Source organism: Prionailurus bengalensis, chromosome B3 (assembly GCF_016509475.1).
Source record: "Prionailurus bengalensis isolate Pbe53 chromosome B3, Fcat_Pben_1.1_paternal_pri, whole genome shotgun sequence".
Classification (NCBI taxonomy): domain Eukaryota; kingdom Metazoa; phylum Chordata; class Mammalia; order Carnivora; family Felidae; genus Prionailurus; species Prionailurus bengalensis.
The window spans coordinates 102511675-102528036 of NC_057355.1; the positions used below are offsets into that span (position 1 = coordinate 102511675).

A 16362-nucleotide genomic window follows, 5' to 3' on the forward strand; every position below is an offset into this window, starting at 1 on the left:
ATGAGATCATGACCTGAGCCGAAGTCAGACGCTTAACCGCCTGAGCCACCCAGGCGCCCCAAAACACAGGTCTTTAAAGCTTGTCTCATTATGAAATGGTTTGGTTCTCACTCTTCTGGCTTTACATTCTCTTCTTCCACATACTCACCCTGCTACGCAATCCCAAAATGTTAACGGCTACTCTCAAAGGTGGAGAAGCATTTTTTCGCTACCAAAGGATTAACCAACCAGCATCTAATTCAAGGCAGAGTACGAATTCCACAAACTCATCCATAAACTCCCTTGATTATTAAGTGGAATTTCTAGATACTGGTTTTCTTTCTTTGATCTTTTAAGAAACTTATGAAAAAAAAAAAAAAAATGGGGCGCCTGGGTGGCTCAGTCGGTTAGGCATCTGACTTCGGCCCAGGTCATGATCTCACAGTTTGTGGGTTCGAGCCCCACATCGGGCACTGTGCTGACAGCTCGGAGCCTGGAGCCTGCTTCAGATTCTGTGTCTCCCTCTCTCTCTGCTCCTCCCCTGCTTACATTCTGTCTCTCTGTCTCCCAAAAATAAATATTTTAAAAAAAAGAAACTTCTGAACCACTCACACTATCTTCAATTGCCTTAACTACCTCATTCCAAATAAAGCACAAGAATTCTTACAAAAACATGCCATAGTTTACCTGCCTTACAAGCAGCAGCAAAAATGAATTTAACAAGTCATTTTTCCTTCAAACCTGGTGTTTCAAAAAGGAAAAACAGGGGCGCCTGGGTGGCGCAGTCGGTTAAGCGTCCGACTTCAGCCAGGTCACAATCTCGCGGTCCGGGAGTTCAAGCCCCGCGTCAGGCTCTGGGCTGATGGCTCAGAGCCTGGAGCCTGTTTCCAATTCTGTGTCTCCCTCTCTCTCTGCCCCTCCCCCGTTCATGCTCTGTCTCTCTCTGTCCCAAAAAAATAAATAAACGTTGAAAAAAATAATAATAAAAAAAAAAAAAGGAAAAACAAAGTTAACACTTCAAATGCCACAATTTTTTAAATTGGTTACAAAAAATGATGATGCTGTGGCATCAATGTTTATAAATCTTGTCAAGTGACAACACAGAGTAATGTGTTTAGCCATTTAAAAACACTCCTTTCTAGGGGCACCTGAGTGGCTCAGTCAGTTGAGCATCCAACTTTCGCTCAGGTCACGATCTCTGTGGTTCTCGAGTTTGAGCCCCAGCATCAGGGTCTGTGCTGACAGCTCGGAGCCTGGAGCCTGCTTCAGATTCTGTGTCTCCCTCTCTCTCTGTCCCCTCCCCCACTCATGCTATGTCTCTGTGTCTCAAAAAATAAATAAATGTTAGAAAAAAAATTTTAAACATTCTTTTTAGATCTGGGCACAGTATTTAAAAAAAAAACACGCACACACACACACAATGTAATACTCTACTAGTTTTTTTAAAAACTGACAGTAATATGTCTTTATTATGGATTAAGCAAGTGTAAGAAATAGCTATTTGTAATCTTTAAAACAATGCACTGAAAATAAGTTAATTTCAGAGTTTTATTGTATTGCACTAAAGGAACAGCAGGACGGTTATACAATGTTCTCTCTCATTCAGTTTTGAAAATCTAAAGTACTTGCAAATTCTTAAGAATACCTTTACCACCAGATTAGAACATTAAGTATAATAACCAGTTTCTTAATAAGTAATGTCTTACAAATTAAAACACATTTAAAATAGCTTTAAATGCATTCTTCACAAGTAATTCAGCATATATTTTTATATCATGTTCACTTATGCTTAAGAATTAAAGCAAGTATATTACTCTGATGGAAATAATGGGAAATCTCTCACTCATGCAATATACAGGGATAATATTCAAGTTGAAGGGGAGAAAATCCCACTCTTCTTATTTTGTCAATGTGTCCATATATAATCACATACATGATAAATGAGGAAACCCATGAAGTTTCCCACAAGTCAGATATATATTTTCAGTTCATCAGAAGCACCTGATATCTACAGCTAATTTATAATTAGATGGCACTTCAATAAACCAAAATGAGCCCTACAAGTTCCTATAAACAAAAGCTTCCAATGGACTAAGGATAGTCAATAATTAATGCAATCATTCAAGGGATTATGGCTGTTCCTTAAGGAGTGCAAGTTCAAACCTGTCAACACCAGAGGTATCATTTTATATTAATTTATACGTAATTCCATTTAAATTCTTTATCCAAGTATAACATATGAAAACAGTCTTTCCACAAGCAAAAAATGTGGAAACATTTAAAAAATAAGGAGTCATTTTTTAAAGTAACTGATCAGATTCCATAGGCTACTCTTGGAAACAGGATCTTGCTGGATAGAATCCCTTCATTTGGTGGCTTTTTGCATGCACTTACTGGACCAATTCTTCTGTGTGTTGTTCTAAGAGCTCACCAAAACATAGATCATGCTGAAAAGAAGAAAAAGCCTATTAATTCAAACGTTCCTAATAATAAAAACAAAAAGCACCAAAAAGTTGAGTCTGCTTTATACAGCCAACTAGTTTATGATATCACACCACCACAGAAAATGAAAAGACCAATGACCAGTTCACGAGACAATCTTAATTTGCATTTATGGACTTTTGCCTAAGGTAGGACTTGGCTCAGTGCTTGTGCTGTGGTTGTCTCCTATTTTCTTTCCAATTTTAGCAAACAGAACAGCACAGCTGAAAGCTTAATAGGGGATCAGAGCTTAGAGAAGCCATCCAAACAGTGCACTGCTCTGGAGTCGTCTAATAATAGCAGTGAGCATCTCGCAAGGGCTCACTTCATGCCAGGCCCTCCACTAGGTCTTCTATGTACATGACCTCGCTGAATCCTCCAAGCAGTCCTAGAAGTTGGGTACCATTATCATCCCCATTTTACAGATGGGAATGGTGACTTAAGGAACTTTCCCATCAGAGAAAGGCTCTAGGCAACAGCAAGAGGGTTAAAAAAGAAAAGGGCACAAGTGAGCAAAATTAAAAATAACCCTTTGATTCAGACCAACTCTACCAGAGTAAGGTGGGAAAGGCATGGTTCCAAAGCATGGGTCTCTAACTGGATATACAAAGCAAAGAGTTGAGCAAACTCGACAAACAACTTAAAAGCAGAAATGAAATGACATAGAGCCACCACATGCCCACAAGTGCACATCTCTGATTTTCTCATTTATTCAATCATTCATTTCTTTTCTTTCTTTCAACAAATATGTCTCAAGTACCACTATATGCCAGCACTGTTCCAGTTATTTGTTAAAGAAACTGAGAAAATGAAAACTAACAGGACATGAAAATGACACATGGCATTTTGCTGTTTAGAACTTATTCACTATCTGTTTCATAAATGAACGTCTGTAGATGCACTAATGGATACTCATTTTCACAGGTATAACCTCTAAAAGCATAACATATCTTTTCCATGAATTTCAGTCTAGCACTTCATTCATCATTTTCCGTAATGGAAACATATAACGTAAAGAGAAACATGAATATAAACCTACCATCTAATACTCAGCAAGTTCTCCAGTAACAAAAAGAAGAGGGAATAAGAAAGCAGCTTAATGAATACAATTCCATCTTACATGGCCAACTTTCTTCCTATTTTGGAAATCAGTTGGAACTGTTCTCTCTGGCTGAATATATATCAATAAAAGATGAGAAAAGTATATTGGTGCAGTTTAAAGAAATACAATCCCACGTGTGAGAGTGCCCCTTCCCTCATTTTAATGAGCAGCCATTTTATTCCATCTCCAGTACACCTAGGGCGGTGGTGCTCACCCAGGGCTGACTGTGCCCCGCAGAGGGCATCTGGCACTGTCTGGAGGCATTCTTGGTTTTGATGACTGCAGAAGAGCAGGCGCTACTGGCATCTACTGGGTAGAGGCCAGGGATGTTGCTAAACATCCCACAATGCACGGGCAGCCCCCACAACAAAGATTTATCCAGGCCAAAATGTCAACAGTGCCAAGGTCAAGGACTGCTGGCCTAGAGGAATGATGCAGTCCATCATGGCTATAAAGGGAGAGGAGTCGATCGCCGCACCATCACATAGGAAAGACCTGTTTCTTTCATGCTCCCATTCACATGAAGCAAGCCATAAAATAAAGGGCAGAGCATACAGTTTGTAAAGAATGATAAAAAGTAAAACACCATGGCAAGAGAGATGGTGAAGCCAAGCACAAACATTTTGGCAAACTCACACTTTTTTTTTGCAATCTTCTCAATGCCATCACTTTGCACAGACAATGAGGATTACTGTGTCTGAAAACTTAGGAAGCAGCACCCCTGACCAAACTTTCTGACTCTGACCGCACACCAGCTGGGTGTCCCGACAAGTACCAGTTTATTCATATTCAACGTGTGTGCATTTGCTGGTGTGCACTGTGCCATTAGCAGTTACCACCATTCAAGACGCTGAGTTATTCTTCAAGTGGATTTTAAGGTGTTAAGACTGTAATGCCTACAAACTTTTTAGGCAGCAAAGTGAAATCATATATTCATTTTCTTTTTTAAACTCACCCGTATAGGTAGTAAAAAAATGCTAGAAGATAAAAAGCCAATTTGCACCAGCCTTCTTTCTGACAATATGCTAAAATGTCTGCATTCATGATGGTTGTAGGGTCATAGAGTCCTGGTCCACTCATCACTGGCCTACTCATATACCTGCAATAAACACAGTCCATTAGCCACTCCAAAAAGGATGGGAAGGAGGGTTTTTCTCCTCAAATAACATTTGTTACAATGAGAGGCAGTCCACACAGGGAAGAGTGCGTTTAGTTCTAGGGTGGAGTTCTTTCCTCTTATCATCTTAATTTTAAAACAAGAGCCCCTAGGGGCGCCTGGGTGGCTCAGTCAATTAAGTATCTGACTTACTTGATGACTCTCGATTTTGGCAGAGGTAAGTATCTGACTTACTTGATGACTCTCGATTTTGGCAGAGGTAATAATCTCATGGTTCATGGGATCAAGCCCTGTGTTGGGCTCTGCACTGGAACCTGCTTAGGATTCTCTCTCTCCCTCTCTCTCTGCCCCTTTACCGCTCGTGTGCGTGCACATGTGCACATTCTCTCTCTCCCCAAATAAATAAACTTTAAAATAAATAAATAAGCTCCTAAATGAGAACAGGACAGTTATTTAGGCCACATGTGGTCTGCCCTATACTTTCATAAGTACAAGAAAAAGAACAATAACTATAAAAAATTAAGGTTTTTTTTCTCTTAACTTTTTCTCTTAACGTAATTTTAGACTTACAGAAAAGAACACTTCACCAAGATATTCACATTAACCACACAGCTCTACCCTTCTCTTTTTTGTTCTAGCTCCAAATATGCATGTTTTTCTCAAAAAAAAACTATTTCAAACTCAGTCACAGATGTGGTATCACTTTACTCCTAAACACTTTTTCAGTCTATTTCCTAAAATGAAGAGCAATGAGATTTTAATGTGCCTATTAAAGAAAAAACAAAAAACCTCTAACTCTATTATGTAGCTCTGACATACCTTAAAAGTTATAAAAAAATGAATATATTTTATAAACAACCAAATTTAAAATCATAAAGTAAAAATGGAGAAAGAAGTTAAACACACTGTACATTTTGATTTATATGAAATTCAAAGATGGGCAAAATTAATTCAAGTTCACAGAGATCACTACTCTCCTTGGGAGGTGCAGGGGTAACAGACAGGGATAGGGCTTCAGAGTTGCACACATAACTGTATCCAAATTAAACCTCACTTTTTGAAAAACACTTCTACAGATTAACAAAGTAAGTGCCATAAAAGGTATTTAAACAGCTATTTGTTCATCTACTTGATTTTTAAAATAAATGCCAACTGGGGCGCCTGGGTGGCTCAGTCAGTTGAGCACCTGACATCAGTTCAGGTCATGATCTCGCAGTCAGTGAGGTAGAGCCCCACGTTGGGCTCTATGCTGACAGCTCAGAGCCTGGAGCCTGCTTCTCTCTCTGCCCCTCCCCCACTCACACTCTGTCTCTTTCTCTATCCGAAATAAACTTAAAATAAATGCCAACTAATTTTCAGTTTTCATTTAGGTGACTAGCATGTAAGATAACCATAGTATAAGTAAGATATAATTAGGAAAAGTATTAGAAATATATCTATATTACCTCCAAATATGGTATGCCAAGAGGGGCATATTGAGACCCAGCGTAAGCCATTCTGCTGCACAAAGAAACATGACACAGAAGAAAGCATGGATGAGGTACTCTGGAAGTACGAGCTGGAAGAAAAATACAAGGCAGTTATCAAAATGCCTTGGCATTAAGTCAAATGCTGTTGGAAAGCAGGTGGCAACCAAGTTCCCATAATGCAAAATCACTGTTTTCTTAGAATCAGGGATGAAAGATGCTGAGTGTTGTTTCCATATTTAAATTTTTACCAAAAGCAGAATTAGAAGCAAACTGACCAGATGATATAGCTTGCGCTAAGAAAATAAATAGAACTTAAAATTTAAAATTCAAATTCTTACAGTAACAGGTTAAATTATACAAAGTTACCACCCAGACTACTCAGTTATTTGCTAATCACTTGGAATACTTCCCACCACTCAACAATGATAAAAATATAAAAATGAGGTATCTGATCGCATGCAACATGATACAAAAAAAAAAAAAAAATCCACAAAAACAAAAGTTCCCTTTAGATTATTTTACACACTAATGTTTTAAAGCTTTTAACAGAAACCAGGAATGCTACATATACAATATTTAGCAAACCACACCACATTACCACAAAAGTCATTTTTCAACGGAAAGCCAAAAGCCAATAATCTCAGCACAGTCATAGGGGGAAGAACACTAATATACACAGATGCAAACAATGTGCATTCTGCAATGTAGGAGGGAAAAGACAGAGTTCTGAACCATAAAATTGGAAATTTCCCTAGTTCCTGAGCTCTGATTTTACATGGCCTTCCCGTTTCTTTTAAGCCTGCTTTCCAATGAACTACTACAGGCACAGCAGACCAGTAGAAGCTCAGAACTCAAAAACAAAATAATTTGATTGTAGAGAAAAATTAATTGAAGAGAAATACTTTTTATAAAATAACCAAGAATTCATGCTTTAGTTTTAATTGCCTTTCTCATCCTAAAGATTTCAGCCTAATGACTCTTATTTAAAGTCCCAAACATTTCATTTCAAGTTTCGGCCAAGGACTTCCTATGAGTCACAAATGCAAAGCCAGTTTCTCAGATGTTCACATCATATCAAGGTAAAATTATATGAATCCTCAACATCAGCAGATCTTTACTGAAAGGAAACCATCGCTGTAGAAACAAATGCAATTGTACTACATATTCAAGCCTGCTTTCTACTACTCCCAAATCACTTTCTTCATTTCAAAGCTGTAAAGCAAAGTTTTTTAATGAATATTTTAAATGAAATCTCAGTAAAACCAACTAATCTATACCACTAGCCAGATATTTTCTACAAACTAATTATAATAAACTCTGTGTATGTATACAAACTTGTAAATAACACGAACCATTAAGCCACCATTTAATTAAGATCAAAATTAAACATCTGCAAGAAAACAAGAAAAGATCCACAGGAAACCTTTGAAACACAAAGACTACAACCAGGACAGACCAAGAAAAAGATACACTATATTAGGAGTTTCACTAGAGCTGTTTATAATACTCATGTAAATTACAGGATTTTTCTTTTCCTTATAATAAGTACTTCAGCTCTTTAAAGCCAAGTGATAGGTAACAATACAAATCATCCAAATTTTCATCCTACAATTCCAAACTGAGATATGGGGAGAAAATTATTTAGAAAGCATGATCTCTACTGCTCTTAACAATATACTTTAGTAAGAGGGATAATAAAGATAATCTGCAACTCTTCCAGTTCTAATATGAAACAATGCCACACTCCCTTCATCTCAAAAAAATCCAGACACTTTTATTATACATCTCTTACAAAAACCAGCCCACTCCAATCATTCTTTAATGGTGAAATTTCCTGGTAAGTGGCACAAAAATTATTCCATTTAGGAACCAATGTTTACACAGAAACTAGTATCCAGAAAAAAATTCCTCACACAAATATGGCTGAAATGATAATATTTAACATGCAAATCGTAACATTCTCTAGTTAAGGTTCACATTTTAACATAGAATATTTGTCTTCCCCCATACTTTGGCAGAATTGTCAAAACAAACTTTAAATAGGGAAAACTGTCAGATGCACTGCTAGCAAGCCAATTATCGGCACCCTATCCAGAATGCAACTTGTGCTGGTATAAAAACTCCCAATCTATGCCGCATCGGGGTGTCCCAAGCAAGTTATCTTTTTAAGGTGAGAATTTCCTTCCATGAAGAAGAGTCAGAAATCACACGTTCTATGTAAAAATGAAATTAGTCCCTCTTAAATTTACAATAAATTAGGGAAACACCAAAGCTTGAACTTAAAAATGTGGAGGTCTGGGTTCAAATTCTGGTTCTACCTTAGCTGTTTGACCTTGTTAGTAAAGTGCTTCAACCTGGCTAAGCCTCAGCCTATCCTCCTATTCATGAGAATAACAATACACCTACCCTTTAGGACTGTCACAAGCACTGAAAGAAAAATCCCAAGTAGAGCTGCTTAGCACAGGGCCTGGTGCCCAGGAAAGCCCTCATCTGATTTCAGCTATTCTCATCCTCATCATTTTTTGGTTATTTGAAGTAATGAGAAGCCAAAGAAGATAGAATATTATTAATAAACTGTCATTAATAAACAAATTTTGGTTTCTTAATTTCTTGGTAACAATTAGTTTCAACAGTGGGTTAAGATATTTTACAGTGAACATTGTTACTTTCCAATGAGAAAGCAGACTCATCTTCTCTTTTGTTTCCTAACAGCAGAGAAAGAGCCAGTAAGTTAACACTGTTAATTGTCCCTACATAGTCTTACTGTAGCAGTTCTTTAAAGACAAGCTAGAAATCTATTCCATCACTCATATTTATCTAGGAAACAATGATAAAGTAGCAAACTAACTTTATAGATCTTTCCCCCAAAAACTCCTTCTAGCATGCTAGTGCCTTACAGTTTTATACAACTCAAGTCTACACAAGTTTTCATCTTCATTAACTTTTAAAGATGAATTATTGTATTATTGTATTCTTGAAGACGTACCCACTGCTTTCAAATAACCTTTCAGTTTCTGACCAGTTAGGCAAAATCAAACCTACAGGCTAAAGGTAAAATCTTCCTAAATGAATAAACTAAATGAAGTCAAAAAATATGTATAAAAACCCCTAAGCACAATGGAGCTGATCCGCATTATAACTAAATCCATCAGAGCTCAGAACTTAGTGTAAGACAAGGCTGTTTTAGAAATTGAGAGTGGATATATACCAGAAATAACTATGTAGACATTTGTACATAAATTATTATCCATAAAATTCTGGCAGCATGAGTCCAGAGCCTAAGGACAGAGCTATCCACCTAAAAAGAGTGAAAAATTAATTCCAGAATAGACATAACCAAAAAAAAAAAAAAAAAAAAAAAAAAAAGTAGACATGCTCCCGAAGACTCCACTTCCGGGCTACCTCACAGTAAGTCACAACATAAGAATAACCTTACCATCTATTAAAGTCATTGTATGTTAACCAACTTTCAAACACTGAACCAAATAATGTAATATAGAAGTGCCTATGGCTATAACATTTCAGAAACGCATAAGCATTTAACAGCTTTCCCTACTTGACTGGGCCAGCAAGCAAACATTTGCATAAAGTAAGAAACTTCATGAAATCATAAACCTCAACAGGCATATAAATGAGCACACCGAACAGAACACTTTACAGATACAAATGCCCTAACCCTCCCCATGAAATGAATGTAGCATTAAAACATTAAACTAAAAAGCAGTACACACCTTTAATGCAATTTTGACTCTTTTAATCTTTTTGACCTTTTCAACTGTCTTTGGCCGACAATGTAAAAAGCAGATTGGAAGAATGTTAGTATGACAGCTGACAAGATCACCAGCAGATTAATAATAGTCAGAATAGTCAAGCAGGAAAAAGAATATTTTTGTAAATTCTGCCTACTCAAAAAAAGTACAACTATATCATGCTACTGAGAATATTGGCCATTTTTAAATTATATCAAGTTAAAAGCAAAAACAGGTTAAAAATCTAGAGAAAAATCCTTTATTATAACTTACAGGATTCAGGGTATTACACTGGTCTATGGGATTCTTGTAATCAGTCTTCAGTTCATCAAATGCTATAATCTAAAATAAAATTAAAATAGTTAGGACCTCTCACTTTATTACAATACAGCAACAAACCTGCCCCATCATCAAATGATAATTAAATTCAGTTAATAAAACAAAAGCAAAAGTAGGGTATACTACATGTACCAATTTACAGTAAATTCAGTATGTGCTAATAACCAGAATCAGATTTAAAGAACTGAAAACATGTTTATATTAGTATCCTTTAAATGATCTTATACTACTATAATAAATATCTTCAATTTTCAATTTTTCAGTGCCTCTGTTCAACTTATTCTTTCTTCTTGAGATTATTTTTTCCCTCACCCACAACTATTTACCAAAACTCTTCATTATAAAAACCCTCTTCCTATGTTGGCTCCTCTCTGTAGGTTACCCTGACTCCCTTGGGCCAAAATAACTGCATGCCACTCTAATATCCACATAGCACAGGACTTTATAATGCCACCAATATGGCATTTCTCACACTGAAGTATTTATGTACAGGTCTGTGTGCCTCTCAGGGTGAAGTATTTTTCATCATTTGTGCATGCCCTGCTCTGGTCACAGAATTCAGTGGGACACCAGAGATGGGCTCACATGCTTCAGTCTGTTCCCCCATTTGTGCTCACATTTCAAAGTCCTACTTCAATTTGGAAATACAAGAAAGAGCCTCAGAATAGAGAGGAACACCAAATGATTTTCAAACTTTGTGGCCAGAATCGCCACATACTGTCGTGCAATTTCTACAAGACAAAAGGCCAGGGCCAGGTGGAAGCTCAAAGCCAGCCCGTGCTCCTGTGGTCATGGGCTCTACACCAGGCTCTGCACTGAGAGCCTGTGTCCAATCAGGAGGGAGGATTCTTCTCATTATTCTGCCCCAACCGGGAGCAGAACTTCTTTGTTCTATTGTACCTAAAGGCATCATATAAGCAAAAGCAGCCCTGTTCAAGGCCACGATAAAAGTGATCAGTGTGACCTCCTTCTGTGTCATATGCATATTCCTACCACTTGCAGGTGGTTTCATTAGGGTCACCAAACTAAAAACTGAAGGGTAACCCAGGTAAGACCAGCTTCTCATGGTGTGATGAGCCAAACAAGTATAAATGCAATAGGGGAGAAAGATCTCATCCACTTATAAAATATATGGCAAGAATGTTTCTGTCTACATCTGGAGAAATGTGGCTATAACATTTAGGGTCACTTAACACGTAACTTCAAAATCAAAATGTACTGAAAAAGCAATAAGGGCAACATACCACTCAAAATAAGAAGCCAAAAGCACCAAGTTTATGGGGGAGCTGCTTTAGCTGCTGTCACTGGTCATCTAGGGAACAGAGAACCTTTCCTTTGGTGCCCTTCCTCTGGTAGGTTAGGAATAGTATCCTCGTATGTGAGACAGTGTTAACTCAATATTACCAGTGATCAATGGAGTTCTGTATTTCTAGCTTTCACTATGCTAGTTTATTTCCCTGTTAAAGTTCTTCACTTCATAAAAAGATCTTTTTTTTATTTATTTTTTATTTTTTTTAATGTTTTTATTTATTTTTGAGACAGAGAGAGACAGAGCATGAGTGGGGAAGGGGCAGAGAGAGAGGGAGACACAGAATCCGAAGCAGGCTCCAGGCTCTGAGCTGTCAGCACAGAGCCTGACGCGGGGCTCGAACTCACAGACTGTAAGATCGTGACCTGAGCTGAAGTCAGACGCTTAACCAACTGAGCCACCCAGGCACCCCAAAAGATCTTTTTTTTAAATGTTCTAAAATTTTATAAAACTCAACAACCTGATCAAATAAAAAATTATAAGTAAAATACAAATAGAAGAAAAATAATTAAAATGTAAACTCCATGACAGCAAAAATTTTTTGCTGTATTCACCGCTATGTCCCTGGTCCTAGCACATACTTAAGTGTTCAGTCAATATTTATTGAATGAAAGGCGGGGGGGGGGGGGGGGGGGGGGGGGGGGAAGGGGTGGAGAGCCCTAGCTTAAAAAAATACAGAACTCACCAAAAGGCATTTGCCTTTGCTAATAAACCCTACCACATATAAATGCTAAAAATATAAATGTACAATTGGAAGATACTAATTTCTGATTACTTATGGATATTAGTCAAATACCTGACATTTGTTGTGATACATCCCCAGTGCATCTTAATAATAAAGATCAAGATAAGGACTGTCATTGCAAATAAAATTACTTGCCTATAACAAAGATCCAATTTAACAGCAGAGTATAAAACTTACGTTTTAAAACTAACTCCTTTGGACATTTTGTTCAGGCGATTTCAAGGGATCTTTTAACGAGTACGTTACTGCAATGAGTGCTACAAGCTGGAGTTTCCAAAACTCTTCTGAAAAGATTCTTTTTTTAATTTTTTTTTAACGTTTATTTATTTTTGAAACACAGAGAGACAGAGCATGAACGGGGGAGGGTCAGAGAAAGGGAGACACAGAATCTGAAACAGGCTCCAGGCTCTGAGCTGTCAGCACAGAGTCCGACGCGGGGCTCGAACTCACGGACCGCGAGATCGTGACCTGGCTGAAGTCGGACGCTTAACCGACTGCGCCACCCAGGCGCCCCTGAAAAGATTCTTAACCTAGTGGTTTTCATATCTTTTGTTACTGTGTGCCTGGACAAAGACGTTCACAAAATTTCCCCCCAAGTGCAAAAACAAAACAGATATATTCCTAAAGATACCAAACTATGCAATTCAGGATACCTTCAAATTTGATGCCTGTCTTTGGAATGATTTTTGTTCAAACAAATCTATGCTCCCAACTCTACTCCCTACAGAGCATCAATCACGTGAATTAGGACCAAACAGAGAGATGTAACCATCAACTCAAAAAATAACCTCCATACAACAGTTAATGTAAACAGGCTTCTTTGAATTTCTAACTGAAATTTCCAAATGAGTCTTCTGATACTTAAAACTACCTAAGAAGATAAACTGAAGGTTATGTAGTTAACCTTATGTAGTTAACAGAAAAATTTTAACTATATATTTTGGAATTTTCAATTTGTTCCCAAAGGATGTAGAATACTCTGAACTAAGAAATCCTTAAGGATAAGGCGCTCTGTACTCTGCGGAGTACCAATGAAGTCTTAAAATTTTTTTTTAATTCTGTAACAGGACTTAAAATTACCTAGTTCACCCGGACATATATTCACTTCAAAGCTGAAACTAAACTACCCATTTTTTTTAAAAATTCAGTTCAGGTATTCCTTAAGCTAAACACAACCTGTTCAAAATGTAAACGTGGCCATCCACAGTTCTCTTCTCAGAATCCTTACCATCCATCAAGCAGGAAGTGACTTAAATCCACATATACAAATGGAAGGGAATCACACATTTCACGTCCACCAAAGGCTTACTAAAGTGGAGCTAGTTTGCATCCGAAATTATCTTTATTTATTGTTCTTCCATCAAAGAGACTAAAACGCTCTTAATTTATTGGTTCCTACCCACAAGCATTTTGAGGGAGGAATTGCTTAACAGCCTACCTAAGTAAGCATTCCCCACTATACAAGCAGTTGGGTTCTAAAATAATATTAACAGGGGCTCCTGGGTGGCTCAGTCAGTTCGGTTCAGGACATGATCTTGAGGTTGGTGAGTTTGAGCCCCACATCAGGCTCTGTGCTGACAGCCCAGGGCCTGGAGCCTGCTTCGGATTCTGTGTCTCCCTCTCTCTCTGCCCCTGTCCTGTTTGCTTGCTCTCTCTCTCTAAAATAAACAAACATTAAAATTTTTTTAATAAAAAAAATCATTATAAACAATCACACTCTTTAGCAAAAGAGAGTAATTTGTGATATCATTCTACTTTTGAGATTTTTTTTTTTTTTTTACAAGACACTGCTATTTAAATCACGCTGCCCCTCTATGTTCCATAAGAAATCCTTGTTATAGGGCTGATGACACAGGACTTAAAATTTACATGGGACTGAACGTGTCCAACCATTCAAATTAAAACTAATATCCTAAAAGGTACTAAAAGGATATGAGGGCAGAAGCAAATATAAGATAAATGTTTTAATGAATGCTGATTTCCAGAAGGCTGCTTCTCATTTTGTGCTAGAGAAACAAGAATCCTTCCAAATCTGTTGTAGAACTGTCAGGGGAAACTTCCTTGTTCCTTACAGGAACCAGTAAAGATGTGCTTCAATCCTGCGGCATGATGTGAGTAAAAAGAAAAAAAAAAAATGCCCCAGGAAAATTTAAGATTTCTGAGCATTTTCAAAATCAAATTAAAACTATCTCTACTAAATCCAGCTACCCTGAAAAGAAGGCTGTCTCTTGAGAAACTCTGGCGGTCAAAGTATGGTTTAGGGGAAAAGTTCGGAGATGCAGTCAACAAAGTAATCAATCCAATCTGCATCAAAGTTCACAAGGAAACAGAATCTGAAAAAAAAGAAAAGTCGTTCTACTCGAAAAGTACCCCACAAGTGCTGAAACCAGCAATGGAAATTCATCTACAGTATACTATCTCATTTGGGCCATACTCCTGCGGAAACCCGAAAAGAAAGACAATGTGACTAAATAATAGTAATTTGTCAAACTTCATTCCCGCTAAGCACGCAGCATGCCTCCGTGCGCCCTTCACATCTCCCCGGGATGCGGAGACGCGGAGCCCCGGGCCCGCGGAGGGTCCGCGCCAGCGAAGCGCTGTCCCGCAGGGCCCGGCGGGACCACGGCCGCCCCACCCATCCAGGGAGGAGTAGCTGCGCGCGCGCGGCCTGTTCGGGGACACAGCGGGTGCATCCACGGGGCCACCGCACGCCTCGGCTCCTCCCGGACCTGCAGCCCCCGGCCTGCACGGAGACAAGGGGCGCACGGAGCCCTGGCCGCGCCGCCTGCCCCGCCTTGGCCCCAGCCCCTGGCGTGCGGACGGACCAACGGGGGCCGTCGCCGCCCGAACAGCCGCCGACCCCGGGCGTGAAGAAGCTGCGCCGCCTCTTCGCCCTCCTTCCCCCGGACCCCGCTACTCACGTGCCAGATGGCGAAGAAGATAAGCGCGGCGGTGAGCAGCAGCGCCAGCATGTAGCAGAAGGCCGCGAACGTGAACGCCATGGCCGGGAAGGAGGAGCAGGGAGCGGCGCCGGTGCCAGCGGAGAAAGGCGGCGCAGGGCCCTCTGGGTAAAACCATTCACTTCCCCCGGCCGCAGCCACGACCGCCGCCGCCACCGCCTCTGCCGCTGCCGCCGTGCCCGCCCTCCCTGCGCGCCTGCGCACCAGCCGAGGTGCGCTGGCGCCCTCTGATGGCCGAAGTCTACGACGCACTTACATTGTCCGCGCAACTGATTGATTTATTTTTTTTTTCCCTCGTTTATTCTTTGAACAAATACTTATTGAATGAGTGTCTACTATGTTCCAGGCACTGTGTTTCCCCTTTGAGATGCAAAGGGGGGAAACATACTTGCACCGAAAGAACTTAGTATAGTGCCGGAAAGGAACACTTAAATCATTACAGTATTTATGACCCTGTTAAGGGAAGTCTGCGCTTGTGATGAAAGGTCAGAGAAGGGCATCCATCCCGCTCTGCAGCGTTTAGGGCAGGATTCCTGGAGTAGCTGTTTCTTAAGCTGAGGCTTATGTGATGAGTAGAAGTTGTCCAGGCAAAGAGAAGATAGACCAGTACTCCAAAAAGAGGATTGAGCATGAGCAAAGGTACAGAGATGAAAGAAAGAAAAAAGCTCAGTGTCTTAGGTGAAACCACCAGCAGTTCTTAAATTAGTCGAACCTAGCACAAAACAGTGTTAGAAACTTAGAAAGGGGGTCCGGGAGGGTTCAGATCATAGAATGACTTCCTTATAAGCTTGGTTTTGTTCTTACACTGGTTGTGACCCACAAAATTGATTCACCACCCTGCTACCTGATCGGTGCTGATTGAAGTGGAAATCATCGAAGGCTTTTAAGCAAGAGAAGGACATATTTAGATTAGCATTAAAGATCATTCACACTAGCAAATTGTATAGACTGGTTTAGAAGCAGAGTTATCCAGTGCTGTCCAACAAAACTTACTGCAACAGTGGAAATGTTCTTTTTCTGTGCTGTTTGACACAGTAGCCACTAGCCACATGTGGCTATTAGGCATTTCCAATGTGCCAGTATGATTATGGGATTAAACTTTAAATTTTACT

At 39.3% G+C, this 16362-nt stretch overlaps 1 protein-coding gene across 1 annotated transcript; it reads right to left on the bottom strand.

The window, feature by feature from the left end:
* Positions 1-1509: 1509 nt before the first annotated feature.
* On the bottom strand, positions 1510-15447 carry CNIH1 (cornichon family AMPA receptor auxiliary protein 1). The gene is made up of 5 exons (XM_043556192.1): positions 15212-15447; positions 10171-10239; positions 6125-6237; positions 4518-4661; positions 1510-2426 (listed from the first exon to the last, which is right to left on the bottom strand). The coding sequence occupies exons 1-5, from the start codon at positions 15290-15292 to the stop codon at positions 2399-2401; spliced, it is 435 nt and encodes a 144-aa protein (XP_043412127.1). The 5' UTR covers positions 15293-15447; the 3' UTR covers positions 1510-2398.
* Positions 15448-16362: the final 915 nt, after the last annotated feature.

What these genes read in the sequence shown, in the direction of transcription:
- CNIH1 (XM_043556192.1), bottom strand. Translation starts at nt 15,292, where the DNA reads ATGGCGTTCACGTTCGCGGCCTTCTGCTACATGCTGGCGCTGCTGCTC. An exon ending in TCTTCTTCGCCATCTGGCAC is followed by an intron (nt 10,240 to 15,211) that starts GTGAGTAGCGGG and finishes ATTTTATTTTAG; the next exon opens with ATTATAGCATTTGATGAACT. An exon ending in AGTGTAATACCCTGAATCCT is followed by an intron (nt 6,238 to 10,170) that starts GTAAGTTATAAT and finishes TTTTTCTTCCAG; the next exon opens with CTCGTACTTCCAGAGTACCT.